Genomic DNA, 14,531 nt, shown 5'->3' on the forward strand with positions numbered 1-14,531 from the left:
GTCCCCTTAGCTAAGCAGGGTCTGCCCTGGTTGCATATGAATGGGAGACTTGATGTGTGAGCGCTGCAAGATAATCCCCTCAGGGGATGAAGCTGCTCTGGGAAGAGCAGAAGGTTCCAAGTTCCCTCCCTGGCTTCGCCAAGATAGGGCTGAGAGAGGGTCCTGCACGCAACCCCGGAGAAGCCACTGCCAGTCTATGAAGACAATACTGAGCTACATAGACCAATGGTCTGACTCAGTATATGGCAGCTTCCTATGTTCCTATGCACCTAAAAAACAAAGTAGTAGCATGAAAAGTAGCTCTGTCTTACCATAAGTCAAAGGAAATTCTTACCTTAATTGTGTGTGCTGAGTTGCTGTGACAATCTAAGTAAAGTAAAAGTAATAAACATTGTATGATGAGAATGTGCACTTCATCTTACCCTCTACATCCCCCACCTTCTTTTTCCTTCTCCAGGCTATTCCATGCACAAAGGCTTGCCAGCACCAACCTTCTGTTTGTTGTAGCTGAAAAGCCAATATGCAGTCAGTGTGAATCCACCAAGCTTCTCCAAGCAGAAATAAAGGGTATCCTTTGCTGCTCGGTTTTGGCTTCCGCTCTGCCACATGATTCAGATTCCATTTCAATATCATATTTGCAGGGACATTTTTTCTTGGGGCTCATTATCATCCATGAGTGCTTTTCTGCTGAATTTCTGTAAAAGCTTCCCCAGAGAGATTTCATGTGATTGCTCTCATGTTTAAATTACACCCATGTGATCAGGGTCCCACAAGGCAAAGGTGACATCTATCAAAGAGGAGTCTATCCATAAGACTCATACTTATGGATAGTGTTTTATAGCACTTCCGATTTGGAAGGAAAACACTGTATGTAAGCATGAGGGGGCAGGAATTCTAGTACAGAGTGGCAGGAAGAGTGGTGCTACTAACAATTTTGGAATTGCCCTTCAGAGACGTGGAAGTGTTTAACTGTTGTTGAGAGCTTTGGATAAGGAGCTTTGAAGGGATGTGTGGGTGAAATAAATGTATTTAGGGATGTGCAGCTCAGTGAAGTGGTGAATAGTGCTGAGTGGGGTCTGGGTCCTCCAGAGAGAGAACAGACTAAGAGAAGTTTAATCCAGCAGGAGGCGGCAGTGAGTGAAGCAACCCTAACCCTAACCCTCCCCTACAATTGAGAAAGAACAAGAGAGCATCATTAACCCTGAGGGAGGGATCAAAATACTACCTGGAGCGCAGGGGCATGGGTACAATGGAGCAAGGGGGACGACCGTCCTTCGGCCGCCAGGGTCGGGGGGGGGTTGGCTGCCAAGACACCTCCTGTCGGGGTTCTATGATTATTTCCCTTTCCCTTTGTGAAAAGTGCAAAGCATTCTAGCAGAGAGCTAGGGAAAGCTTCCACTCCAGCTACAGAGTGTAGAGTCTAGTTGCTGCAGTTATTTAAGAAACATGCATGGAGATCGCTGTAGAGTCTAAATTACTTAACTACTTTATTGGTGAAATACATTAGGATAGGAAAGATCTAATCCTATCTAATAGCTACATAATGGATAAGTAGGGGGAGTGAGAGAGAATGTTTCCATCTTCTCTCTAGGAGGAAAGGAAGAGGACGACTCAACTCAGGAAGTACCTGACGAGTCAAGGCAGGGGTCATAGAGCAGAGGCAAGCAGGGACAAGTAAGGAGACCCTCTCTAGCTGCCTCTGCTCCCAGTGCCCCTAGTGGTCATTGGGATAGTTGGTGCAAAAGGTCAATGTCACTGGAATTCTGGCGAGGAGGTGGATCTCCAACACCTCCTCGCCCTTGCCCAGGGCACCCCCTTGCCTCCTCTTGCAACCAGCCAGCAAACAAAGCAACAAAGCCAGCAAACAAAGCTGGGAGCGTGAGGCATGCCCCTCTCCTCCCCAGCCAGTGTTTCATTGAAATCCTGGCTGGGCTGGGGCAGGGGGGAACCCAGCCAGTCAATGTTTCAACGGAACATTGACTGGGGAGGATGGGAGAGGATCCAAACGGACCCTCTCCCAGGCAGTAGCCATGTCCCCTGCGTCTGATGTCAGATGCTGGGGGCATGGCCATTACCAGGGATGAGGACAGTCAACCTCTACAGAGTTTCCCCAGTGAGCGGTTTGCTGAATCGCTGAATGGGAGCTCCTTTCCCTGCCTTGGGGAAATCAAAAGGGGCAGGGGCACCGCTGGCAGGACTTCATTCTCTGACATCAGGTAAGCTCCCTAGACCCTTGCTAGAGAGCCACTGCCAGTCAGAGAAGGCAGTGCTGCTTGATGGAGGCCTGCAAGCTATGCAGCAATATGTAGAGCCATGGGACACTTGGGGACACTTAAAGTGAATCACCCCTCTACATGCACTCCAAAACCTTGTTCGAGCATGTGTAGAGGAGCAATTCAGATGAACATCCCTCTCTTGTGATTAGAGGATACACCAAGAGCACTTTGGCACGTCCACTGGTGACATCAGGGCAGGTGCTTTCTTGCCACGGCTCTGATGTTCTCACATATGCAAGGCAGTGCTTGTCTGAACCTACCCTCACAGAACTATGGTGGCGGATAACCTTTTCCCTAGTATATATCTGGCAGAGGTTCTCCTGAGCAAGGGGTCGACCTATGTAGGCACCACGAGACACAACAAGCCAGACATACCCCCAGAGATGCCACCACCTTCACAAAGGGAAGCACTGTCATCTGTGTTTGGCTTGGATGGACAGAAGACATTCGTCTTGTGTGTTCCCAGGAAGTGTGTGTCGTGGACAGCTGACAAGAAATCAAGCAAAAGTTGTGATGATTGTGGGAGACTGGCCTGTAGAATGCACTTGATCAGTTCCCAGATCTGTGATGATTGCTTTAGGTCAGTTACAGTGTGTCCTTTCAGTGCGGCCCTGTGCACACGCACAAAAAGGAATGGCCTTGAAGGGCACTTGAAGGGGAGAATCAGGGAGCACTGGAGAAGTTATCATCCCCTCCCTCCTGTCAACTGCCCCCTGCAAGTACCACACACACACACACACACACACACACACACACCATCTCAGCAAATGCAAATTAAGGGACATGCATTTGACAAGAGCATGTGTAATTCTGCAGTACTGTAGCCCTTCCGTAGAGCAGAACCTTTCTAAACAGCAGTTAGTCTCTATGTTCATGCATCCCTTTCTTTGATCCCACTTCTTTTCCATATCCCTGGAAGCATGGTTATTGCCTTGGACTGTATTTCCTTGACAATGCAAAGCTCCACCAGGAGATCCCAATCAATGTGAGCTAGTAGAGAAGCCACGGTATCGAAAAGGTCCCCACGTCTGTTTTGACTACAATGCAACAGTAAGTAGGAGAAGACTGCCCAACGGGCACACCTGGGTAATTTTGAAGCCCGGACCTGAAGGGGCCAGGCTTCAGAGGGCCCCCCACACCCGCACAAGTGCAAGGTAGTGGTGTGGCTCTGGGGAGGGCTCTGGAGACCCACCCCTCAGAACATTGGAGACCCCGGACCTAATCCCTAAGGTCCATGGCTAAATCTGCCTCTGCTGCCCACAGACTGCAAGGGAAAGTGGCCTTACTCCATTGGGGGAAATTGAGGAAGGAAGAATAGAAACAACAAGTTGAAGCCTTTCTTTCCCAGGGAACCCACTGGTGTGGAGGGCTTCAGTCATTTTACTACTTGAAATGGCAGGCTGGAACACCTGCTCGTGAATTCATCTACTCATGAGTACGTAGTGACTCAGTTCAAGTAGCAAATCTGCTGTGGTGGGGTCATGTTTCTTGTGGCATCTATCCAACATCTCAAGAAACATTGTGGGGCCAGGGGAGGAAGAACCACCTGGGACAAAACCCAGGAATTGGAACCTTAACCATTTACTCTGCCTGAGAGGTGGCACAGATTTCAATTGTTGTGCCTGAGAGAAGCCAGTGAGGATGCTCTTTTAATCAGTTCCATGCTAAGCAAAGAGACACCTTTTAAAGTGGTGATTCTCTTATATTTAGCAGAGGGAGAAGAACTGGCCCTATCCAACCCCAGCACAGCATCCCTCCAGTGGCTGTTGCTGGTATCTGTCTTACATTTCTTTTTAGATTATGAGCCCTTTGCGGACAGGGGGCCATCTTATTAAAGCATTTTACACAGAACTTTGGTTGAAGAGAACTTTGGTTGAAGAGCAGAGTAGTAGTAGTAGTAGTAGTAGTAGTAGTAGTAAATATCATTGGCTGACATCCTGGCTAAATTACTCAATAATACTATTCAGGAATCACTCTAAAAGATGATGAAATTTCAATAGGATTTCTTCTAGTAGATGTAATCAGGCTGCCAGCTACTGCCTGACATAATGCACAGCATCATGGTACAACCAATGGGAGTAACTGTGGATGTGCAGCTCAACAGTGCTGGGGCTGCCTTACATGTCTGCAGCAGCCCCAGCATGATCCACAGCATTGCCCAGAAGTTGCACATCATGTTGGCCACTGTGCTTAAGTTTCCTGACTTTAAAAATTGAACAGTATCCTTCCCACTTCTGAAGGAAGCGCGACTAAGCTCAGTCCACCTTCAGCCACTTGGATAGTATACTAATGGGGCATGGGGAGTGGGGCGATGGTGGGAAGGGAGAGAGGACCTAGGACTGTGCAAGGAAAACCGTGTCGACAGAATACATACAGTTACGATGGTGAATGGAAAACAGCCTTTTCCTTGCAAAATGAGAATACAGGACCTTGAAGAGCGCAGTGAGTGTCAGAGAGAAAATAGCTGATATCCTTTATCTCATACAGATGACCAGATTGTTCAGAAATATCTCTCCCTTTTTGTTTCCACAGGAAAATACCTCAGACTGTGGCAGAGGGGCCTCCTTTCGACCTTCCTTGAGTACCTTGTTATCTCTGCAACTGCTTCTCCTCTATTTGACTGCCAGTTGGCATCCACTGCCCTTGGCACCTTGCCTTTGAAACATCCATTTAGCCTAGCCCATCCATATTTGTTTTATGCACCATCTCCATCCCCTCCAGACTTGCCAGGGAAGAGCAGCAGCTGCCTAGTTCCATCAGCTCTGGTTACACCTTGGCCCTCACTCATGAGGATCTTCTCTTTCTTCACTCAGAAGTCTGGAAGCTATTCTCATTGTTTGTTTTACCCCAATCCTCTTCTTATCCTCCCAGTGTCTCTGCACAGCAGGTTGTGCAAACATAGAGCTCTGAGCAAGACTTGGGGAAGCATTATTCTTCGTGATCTTCTCCACAATGAACATCCTTGAGCTTTGATTCATTGCTCTCCTTTCCACTCATTGAGCTGTTGGCCAAATACAAAGAACAGTGGCCTCATAATTCTTTTTCCCATTGAATCTGTGGAATTCTGGGAGACTTTTGTCAGTTTTCATCAGGAGATGTCCCATCATTTTATTGTCTTAAAAGTATTTAATCAACAATGCTGACAAATTACTATTGTGTTTGAAACAATTTACCTTCCCATTCCCAATCATGCAAAACAGCAACAACAAAAATCAATAGAGCAGAAAAAAATGGTATATTCTTGCCAAATTGATTCTGTAGTCTAGTTAACCAATCAGCCAATTCCAGTGGCTTGTTGAACTCAAAGTAATCCTAGGATGTCACACGGCATCTCCATTCCACCCAATCCGCTCTGTGCTTTCCAAGGCCATCGTTCCTGAATCTTTCATTAATTAGATCCCATCTCAGATTTTTAAATTATTATTTTAGCCTGAAGATTTTAAACTAGATCTTTCTACATCTAATTTCCAAGCATTTTAGCCTGACAAATTATAGTAATTATTGTCAGCAACAAAGACACAAAGGAGGAAAAAAAATGATTGGACTTGAATTTTATGGTCAGTATTATTTATTTTAACCAATAACTCCATACTAAGAGGATCTGGAGAGTGATCAGGGGAGAAGGAAATGCGTGAAGATCTTTATGTGCACCCTTCTAGTAACCCATGCATGGCTGTAGGGGACAGTGACCCTCACCGTCAGCAAAATGAATAGCACAGTACAGTAATGGACAACAGATACATCCCAACTAAACAATCCCTGTCTCCAGTCATTTCCTGGCCTCTCCTGTTCTTTATTGGGCCCAGAAATGTTTGGGTTAATCAAGAAAACACTATTATCTCTTCTGCTCCCCAAATTACTGTGAACACTTTGGGGTTTCAGCTTTACCCTTCCTTTGAGATGGGCAAAGGGTAGAGTTTGAGCAAGGCAAAGGTGAGCTCCTTCCTACTTCACACTGTCCCTTTTTCGCTAAAGAATATTATCCACCATTACGGCAAGAGCCGCCTGTGTCAAACCCACCCACAAAGGCAATATCCAAAGGTTTTCTTTCTGAACTTTGTGCAGAAAAGGAACTGCACCTTTAGAGTGCCCAACATTTATCCAGTACTGGGACTATGGTGGTACAACCAGGCCTCAAAAAGCAGGTGTTTTGCAGAGTATTGATTATCTACGTCTGTGTACCTGAGCAGGAAAGTGGGAAAGTGTGCTGCATCACCGTGAAAGTTTTGACACCAGGCACTCAGCTCAAAACCACAGAATCTGTCAGACTGATTCTGCAGGCACATATTCCCTGGCTGGGTTAGAGCTAAAAGCCAGCAGCCACACCATCTATTGCAGATTGTAAAACAGGCTTAAAACCAGAATTATCACCCACTCCTCAGAAGCTATCTGTTGTGTAGAACTCGAAAATTACCAGCCTGTAACTTATGCCCACAAACATACCTGGCCATTTAACACAAACCGAAAGGCTTGCAGTTCCAGGCATCTCCAGAATTTCCTTCTCTTCCGCCAAATGTCTCCCAGTGCATAGGAATAACACTCCCTTGTTTCTGCTTTATGCGGCATGAGAACCATAATCTGAGACTCACTTTTGGGCAATGTGAAGAGCTGCAGCAGTATACAGTATGGTATAATGCAACATCAGTTGCGGGAAGCAGTCAATTGCTGTATCAGTAACTGTGATACCCTCTCCTTGCAGTACCATGTGGTTTGATGCAGTTTACAAGAGCATGAGGAAATATTATGCACAACAATGTGCCTCATTTCAACTTCACATGCCATAAATCCTCAACCAAGAGCCTTTCTTCAGTTATCTGATCCAAATTTTGACATACTACCTGAGCAATTAAAGCGTTACAAATCATGAGCAATTAGTGCTACAAACTTCATTTGCTTTGTTAAAAGGAAATCTGGAATGCAAAAACTGATGGCATATTTACTTGATTTTGTATGTTTCCTGGGAGTTTTATTAACAGCTTCATGGTGTGTCTGAAAGAGAACTTTCTGTGGTGCTGTTTTGGTCTTTTAATTCTTAACTGGAAGAGTGGGGAAAATCCTCCCCAATCCACCAAGAAGATGGTAAACCAAAATCCTACGGAGACATCACAACTCACATGTGATGCAGACCATGCCACCTGGGTGCCCTCACAGCCAAAGCAGATGACAGAGGACCCAGACAAATGTGGGGTATCTTGGGATACTCTGATGGGCTGAAACAGTCCCTAAGCATGCAGACAAGATACATTAGAGAAAGCTAATCACTGAAGTTATCTGAAGGAGTTTTTCTGTGCTCCTGCTCTACTATGATCTGAAAGGGCAGGGTGAGGGTGAAATCAGGTCAGACTGCTATAATAAATAGGGAAATATGATGTATTTTGTAGGAAAAGTCCACTTGAAAGATCTGGAAGTAGACCTTTGACACCTGTGCTGTGGTGTACGTTTACTTTCTCTCCAGGGATCCTTGTTCTTGAGAGCAAATATTAGATTTCTTGATTTCTTACAATCAGTGCCACTTCAATTCCTCCATTGAATACCCTAGATTTCACATCAACTGCAAAGGGTCTAGAAAGTCCACTTCTTCCAAATCTCTCATTTTTTCCCCCCAGGTGACTCATAAACATTGAAATTCCACTGGTGCCAAGAGTAATAGTTTTGCTTCAAAGGCCTTGGATAGAAGTAAACTGAATCCTAGAGAAGTAAACTGGGAAATTATGAATAGCTCTACCGCTACCTGATAGACAGTAGAGAGAATACCATTATACCTTGGGTATACTCCCAGTAATAATCCATTGTACTGGCTGTGGATACATGCCCAGTGTCTTGCTGGTCTCTTCTGAGCAGAGACTACCAAATTGTGCCAAATTGTGTGATTGTTTTGTGATGTGGGCAACTGTTTGTAGTGTGCTTGGCTGAAATTCCCCACATTCATTCCAATTTAGTCTGACTGAAACCATAGTCTCCTAGGCCACTTTGTCTGTGACTATATTTGGCTAGTGCTCTGGAGCCAGCCTATGTGCATAGGGTGTACTTCATTAGGAACAGATATTCAGGGGTGAAGAAAGCTGGAGCACAGAGTCTATGCACTTATCAGAAGATGGTAGAGGATTTGCAGTGCTTTTTACCTGGGTGAAGAGAGCTGTTTTTATTAAGGGCCCTGCCTTTTTTCTGAATACTTCCCTACACTGGCAGCATGGAGAGTCCCTTCTTGGTCAGCTGCTATTGCCTACTTATTAAAAACCTGGTTTAAAGCCTACTAAGATCAAACTGAAGACCTTTATTTAGTGTTTGAGCTTTGGCTGACACTCTTAGAGATGTTGCTTTCAAACGTCCAAACCTAACAAAGCCACATCACAAATTAAGGATGAGGCATACTCCTTTTTATTCATATATATATATATAAGATGTACTTTAAACAAAGGAATTGCCCGTTCTCCCCACCCACCACCATACAATGAGCCGCTTCCACTCACCTTTGCTGTGAGGAGCACTGATTCATCCTCCCAAGCTTGCCCCACTCCCGTTTTGGTGGGCCAGCCACCATTTTTTAAAAATCACATGTACATTTATCTTTTTTTAAAAAATTGGTTTCTTACACGTTGAAAAATTGCTCTGGGGAGGAAGGGTGAGGTAAGTTAGCCAATTTGGTTACAGCCCATCAATGCTGTGTAAAGCTGGCTTATGCTTCAATCTCATGAAACTGGTTTCCCTGTGCTCAATCCAGGAAAGAATATAGCACATCTGAACAAAATGCTATGCTTCTACAGAAGGCTAAGCACTCAAACTATGTACATCTCATGCACCCTAAGAAAATAATATTTTATTTTCCACATAAAGGGTTACAAAGCTCTGGAAAGACTGTGGGAACTGCTGATGGATGTCATTCAAGATCCATTCTAGCTGTGATGGATCAGCACTTGGTCAACATTGCCCAATTTGTATCATGTAGTCTCCCAGTGACTTGCAGTGGTTCTAAAGCTTCTACCTATAGTTTTTTTTACTTCTGCTTTACCTTGTAGCTTAGAGATTTCAATGAATCCTTACTAAGGACTGTGGTATTTGTTCATATGCAGGTGTAGTGCATTAAATCACCATGCCACCTTGCAGAGATTAGGAAAATGAATTATTGGGTAAAAGCCTCACCCTATTTCTGTAGTTCCACATAGCAAATCTATTCCAACAGCATCTCTATGCCTTCCTGGCATCTGGCTTTCGTCTCCCTTTCAGAGGGGAGTGAAGACAGCTGAACAGAGAGCACTGGATAAAATTGAAGATTTCTACACAGCCCCACACCAGGAAGAGCACAGATTGAAAACACAGCACATTTCCAACTTTCAGCGCTTATCCTAATCACATTTGGAGATCAGCCTCTTGGCTGACCATGCAGGGAGCCAGTTACTGCCAGATGTGGTGGAGATGCTGCTCTGCTCCAGCTCCCTTTATGTGGAATTTGTGGAGATCATGTTTAGACACCTAGTCAGAGTTAAGGCAAAAGGGAGGTGGGGCAGAAGGGCTCCCTTTCTTATTACTCACCCCTCAATTCAGCACTAGCTCCTCACATTTTTCACAATGGTTACAAGCATGAAACCAAGGCCGCCTTTTGCTGGGTTTCAGAGCCAAAGCAGGCAAGTATTTGGATGATGAATTATTTCTATGGTGAAAAAGGCTGAGAAAATTTGGCCTGTTTTCAATGCAAGTGGGTTATTCTTTTTTCTTTTCTTTTTTTTAAATGAGTAAAAATGAAGATTGGTAATTGTGGGTGAGCTGATGGCATCACATTATATGCAAGTCTGAAGATGGAAAGCATTCTCTGCCACACTAGTAATGTTTGCCTTTTAAGAATGAGAGATCTTCAGGTGAATTTGTAAATAAGTGTACATGGCTGATCCAACCAACATCCAGCTCTTTCCAAATAGCTGTTCAGAGATGTGCATGAGGGCTGGAAATCCCACTCCCAGCACAGCTTCTGTTATCTGTAGGAGATCACAGAGTCAGTGGTCATGGCTGTGTCATCTGTATGTCAGTAAGCCTTCCTCCTGTCTCCATTTCAGCTTTGTCCACTGAAGAATGATGGGGATGGTATCAAAGAGAGGAGAGCTAAAAGCATGATTGTGATGCTTGCCTTTTATTTGCAAGCTAGGAAAAACTGGTAGCCTCATAGATCATTGCAAACTAACTTGAAATGGTAAAGGAATGAAAATATTTGCTCAAACTCCTAAGATGGAGAAACAATTTATGGAAATGAAGTGACAAGAGAACAGAGCAGGAGAGAAGAAAATAATTCCAATTAGAAGTGAGAAATATTTGAAATAGGTTAAATGAAGTCTTATAAATAGTAAGCGGGCATCATAGTCATGAGCTGGGCATCTATCTGGTTTCCTGAATTCTGGAGAGAGGGGGAAAGAGCTTGGGAGAGGATGAAGCTGCACAAGACAGGAAGCTCTAGGGAGTAGTGTGCTTGGCCAGTGCAAGGGAGTTGGTAGAGGGATGAAGCCAATAACGTCTTGGAACTACTAGACCTCTTAAACTACCAGAACCCTTAAAGGTTGGGTGGAGGCTCGGTCAGCCTTTCCTACGTGACATGTGCTGCCAACATATGGTTAGTGGGAATGAGAAGTAGCGATGACTGACACCATCTAACATGCTTAGTCCATTTTAAAATCACCCAAAATCTGAGTAAAACAATTTGTGGTGGGGTAGAGTGGGCAGGAAAAGGGGGTCCGTGATTTTAATATGGTCTTGGAAGCTTGACTCCAGAGTCAAGGAAGGAGAGGGGGTTCATTAATAATGACAAAGTTAATTAAAAGGTCATTTTGCTTGTAGCTTTTTCAGTGTGTGTTTGGTTATGTCTATGGGAACCGTGCTTTGACCAGATGGCTGGCTCTGTGTTACTGGGAGTGTATGTAAATCTGTAGTCTAGTCGGGTGCTGCTCATTTGAGAAAAATGAAAAAAAAATGGAAATATACATAACTATAAATATATATATATATTATATTTTAAGTTACAAAAAATGAAAAAAGCAAAGCATCAAGTAGTTGTTATGACAGCTGCCTGGGATCAAATTCCTATTATTCTTTATCTGAAGTTTTCCCCCCAAAAAGGTTTTTTTTTTTTTTAATCTTTTTTTTTTTGTACAGAAGAGTTGGAAAATTTAAAAAAACAAAACCTAAAATATTTGTAAAATATTGTGTGTGTGATTCCTTGTAAAATATTTTCAAATTGTTTATTACAGAGGATCAGTTATTAAATAATGTTCATATTTTCACTTCAAATGTGGTGGCTCTTTTACTGGTTTACAAAGGGTGAGAATGTGTAGGTGGGCAGATACCATTCATGTCTAGGGTTCCAATTTTCACTGCTCCCAATTTCACATGTTGCAATCCTGGTGAGCAGAAAACAGTAAGAATTTAACAGGAATGAAACAGGAATTTCAAGTCCCAGCTTTGGAGCTCTATCCCAAGCTACGGCTGGCTGTCAGAACTGGGTAGGAGAGGCTGAGGGGCCTGGTTCTTGGTCACTATTTTTAGCCATCAAGTCAATTGCACTTTTGATTGGGATCAACTGCTTAATGGTTTGTGTTGGTTAAGTTAATCCCTCCAGTGGTTAATTCCTAAGTGGTGGCAATTCAGTTTGAAACTACACATTAAGGCTGTTCTCACAAGCAACCTAGCCAAAGTTAGGGCACCCTAGCCTGGGTTAGGCTGCTCGTGTGCAGTGCCGGGATCTGCAGATCCCAGCTCTGCCCATCTGCCTAACCCTACTTTGTACCCTGGCCATTAGATGAGGTTAAGTGTGCGAGCACACCCTTAACCCCAAGGGAAGGGTGAGGGTCATGTTTGTGCTTGGGCTGCTTGCAGCCCAAGCATGCACTGAGTCAGGCACCTAGAGCAGGATTTCTTAAACTTGGGCCCCCAGATGTTGTTGGACTACAACTCCCAGAATCCCCAGCCCCAAAGGCCATGTCTGGGGATTCTGGGAGTTGTAATCCAACATCTGGGGGCCCAAGGTTAAGAAACCCTGACCTGGAGCACTGGACTCCTGGGGGATTCCCCCAATGCACGGCATTCATCATGTGGTGCACTGAAGGATATCCGGAGGCCAGGAAAATGGCCTGGCCTTGGATGATCCAAGCTGCTCTGGGCATGTGGTGGCACGCTGAAGACTTAGCAAAGGATCGCTGAAGTTTTAGCAAAGGAAAAACTTCCTTTGCTAAACTTCCTTTCCTGCCTCCTCTTCCCCACCACCACAGGGATCATGCGAATGGCTTAGGAACTACAAACTGCCATATACTGAGTCAGACCATTGGTCTATCTAGCTCCCTATTGTCTTCACAGACTGGCAGCAGCTTCTCCAAGGTTCCAGGCAGGACTCTCTCTCAGCCCTATCTTGGAGAAGTCAGGGAGGGAACTTGAAACCTTCTGCTCTTCCCAGAGAGGCTTCATCCCCTGAGGGGAATATCTTGCAATGCTCACACATCAAGTCTCCCATTCATATGCAACCAGGGCAGACCCTGCTTAGCTATGAGGACAAGTCATGCTTGCTACCACAAGACCAGCTCTCCTCTCATATGCTCTTTTTGTCTTGACTTTGTAGCTTTGTCTGGAAGTCCACAAAATGTGAGACTAAAGTCTAGATTTAGGCCATAGTCCACTAATAGCAATAGCACTTACATTTATATACCGCTCTATAGCTGGAAGCTCTCTAAGCGGTTTACAATGATTTAGCATATTGCCCCCAACATTTCTGGGTGCTCTTTTTACCGACCTCAGAAGGATGGAAGGCTGAGTCAACCTTGAGCCCCTGGTCAGGATCGATCTTGCAACCTTCTGGTTACAGAGCAGCAGCTTTACCACTGCGCCACCAGGGGCTCTTATGGATTTAACATAGTGAAATAACTGCCTAGAGATCTGGAATATCTTGAAAGCATTTTTCTTTCATTTTCTTCCTAACATACACACAGGATGTTCTCAAATACTGTGCCATATGCTGGAGGATAATAGGTATGTGCCTTTAGGATGCATACCCCACCTTTTAGACCAATGGTCTCAAAAACCTATTGTTTATTATATCTTCCTTGAGGTACAAAGACTCACTAAGCATTGCTAGTTACATGAAAGTCTGGTGAACATAAGATGTCCATAAAACAAGGGCTAATTGAGATAAGTATTCAAATTTTAAAATAGCATCATGTCACACTTTCAGAAACCAGTTTGATGATAATGACCTACACCAAGAGAGAAGTTACACTGTGGCCAGTTGTAGTAGTAGTAGTAGTAATAATGATGATGATGATGATGGTAGCAGGGATGATACACTGGAACATGTGCAAAAAATACAAGCTACCTGTAGCCAAAAATTGGTGGGACCATAAAACTGAAAAAGTTGTCGAAAAAGAAGATGCAAAAATATTATGGGACTTCTGACTACAAACAAACATCTGCCACACAATACACCAGATATAACTGTAGTCGAGAAGAAAGAAAAACAAGTCAAAATAATCGACATAGCAATACCAGGGGATAGCAGAATAGAAGAAAAAAATAGAAAAAACAACAAAATACAAAGAACTACAAATTGAAATTAAAAGGCTGTGGCAGAAGACCAAAATAATTCCATTAATAATTGGCGACCTAGGTGCAATTCCAAAACACCTTGAAGAGCACCTCAACACCATAGGGGCCACAGAAATCACCATCAGCCAAATACAAAAAGCAACTTTACTTTGAACAGCCTATGTTTTGCGATGATATCTATAACAACAGCAATATTTATAATAAAATTTAGCCATCCCAGGTCCTTGGGAAGGACTTGATGTCTGGATAAAACAAACCAGTCAATAACACCTGTCTGACTGTGTAAACAAGAAATAATAACTTTGTTAGCCACCCAATAAGAAATTGTTCTTTGGGCGGCTCACAACAGAGGATTAAAACATACAATAAAAACACATCACATTAAATCATAACAATAAAAAAAGAGAAAATACAGTACAAAACAGCTTAAACCACTGTAGTGCTTTAACTGTTAGAAGCACACAACAGTAGAGTTGGAAGGAACCTTGAAGGTCTTCTTTTCCAAATCCCTACTCATTGCAGTAATGTGCTACAGTGTCCTTGACAGATGGCTATCAAGCTTTTTTGGAAACATCTTGCAAAGAAGAACCCACCACTGTGCAAGACTTGCTGTTCCATTGACAAACAGCTCTTACAGTTAGGAGATTTCTCCTGGTGTCTAGCCTAAATCTGCTTTCTGTTATT

General features: G+C 43.9%; 1 protein-coding gene across 4 annotated transcripts in view; it reads left to right on the top strand.

Annotated features, from left to right (window-relative positions):
- Positions 1–11,546, top strand: part of CACNA2D2 (calcium voltage-gated channel auxiliary subunit alpha2delta 2) — an 885,048-nt gene extending 873,502 nt beyond the window's left edge. For all 4 annotated transcript variants that reach the window (XM_053287835.1, XM_053287834.1, XM_053287836.1 and 1 more), the window contains 3 exons: positions 458–567; positions 3,238–3,326; positions 4,809–11,546. In XM_053287835.1, the coding sequence (XP_053143810.1) occupies positions 458–567; positions 3,238–3,326; positions 4,809–4,937 (328 nt within the window). In that variant the 3' untranslated portion in view covers positions 4,938–11,546. The remainder of the gene's footprint in view (positions 1–457; positions 568–3,237; positions 3,327–4,808) is intronic.
- Positions 11,547–14,531: the final 2,985 nt, after the last annotated feature.

Source organism: Hemicordylus capensis, chromosome 2 (assembly GCF_027244095.1).
Source record: "Hemicordylus capensis ecotype Gifberg chromosome 2, rHemCap1.1.pri, whole genome shotgun sequence".
Classification (NCBI taxonomy): domain Eukaryota; kingdom Metazoa; phylum Chordata; class Lepidosauria; order Squamata; family Cordylidae; genus Hemicordylus; species Hemicordylus capensis.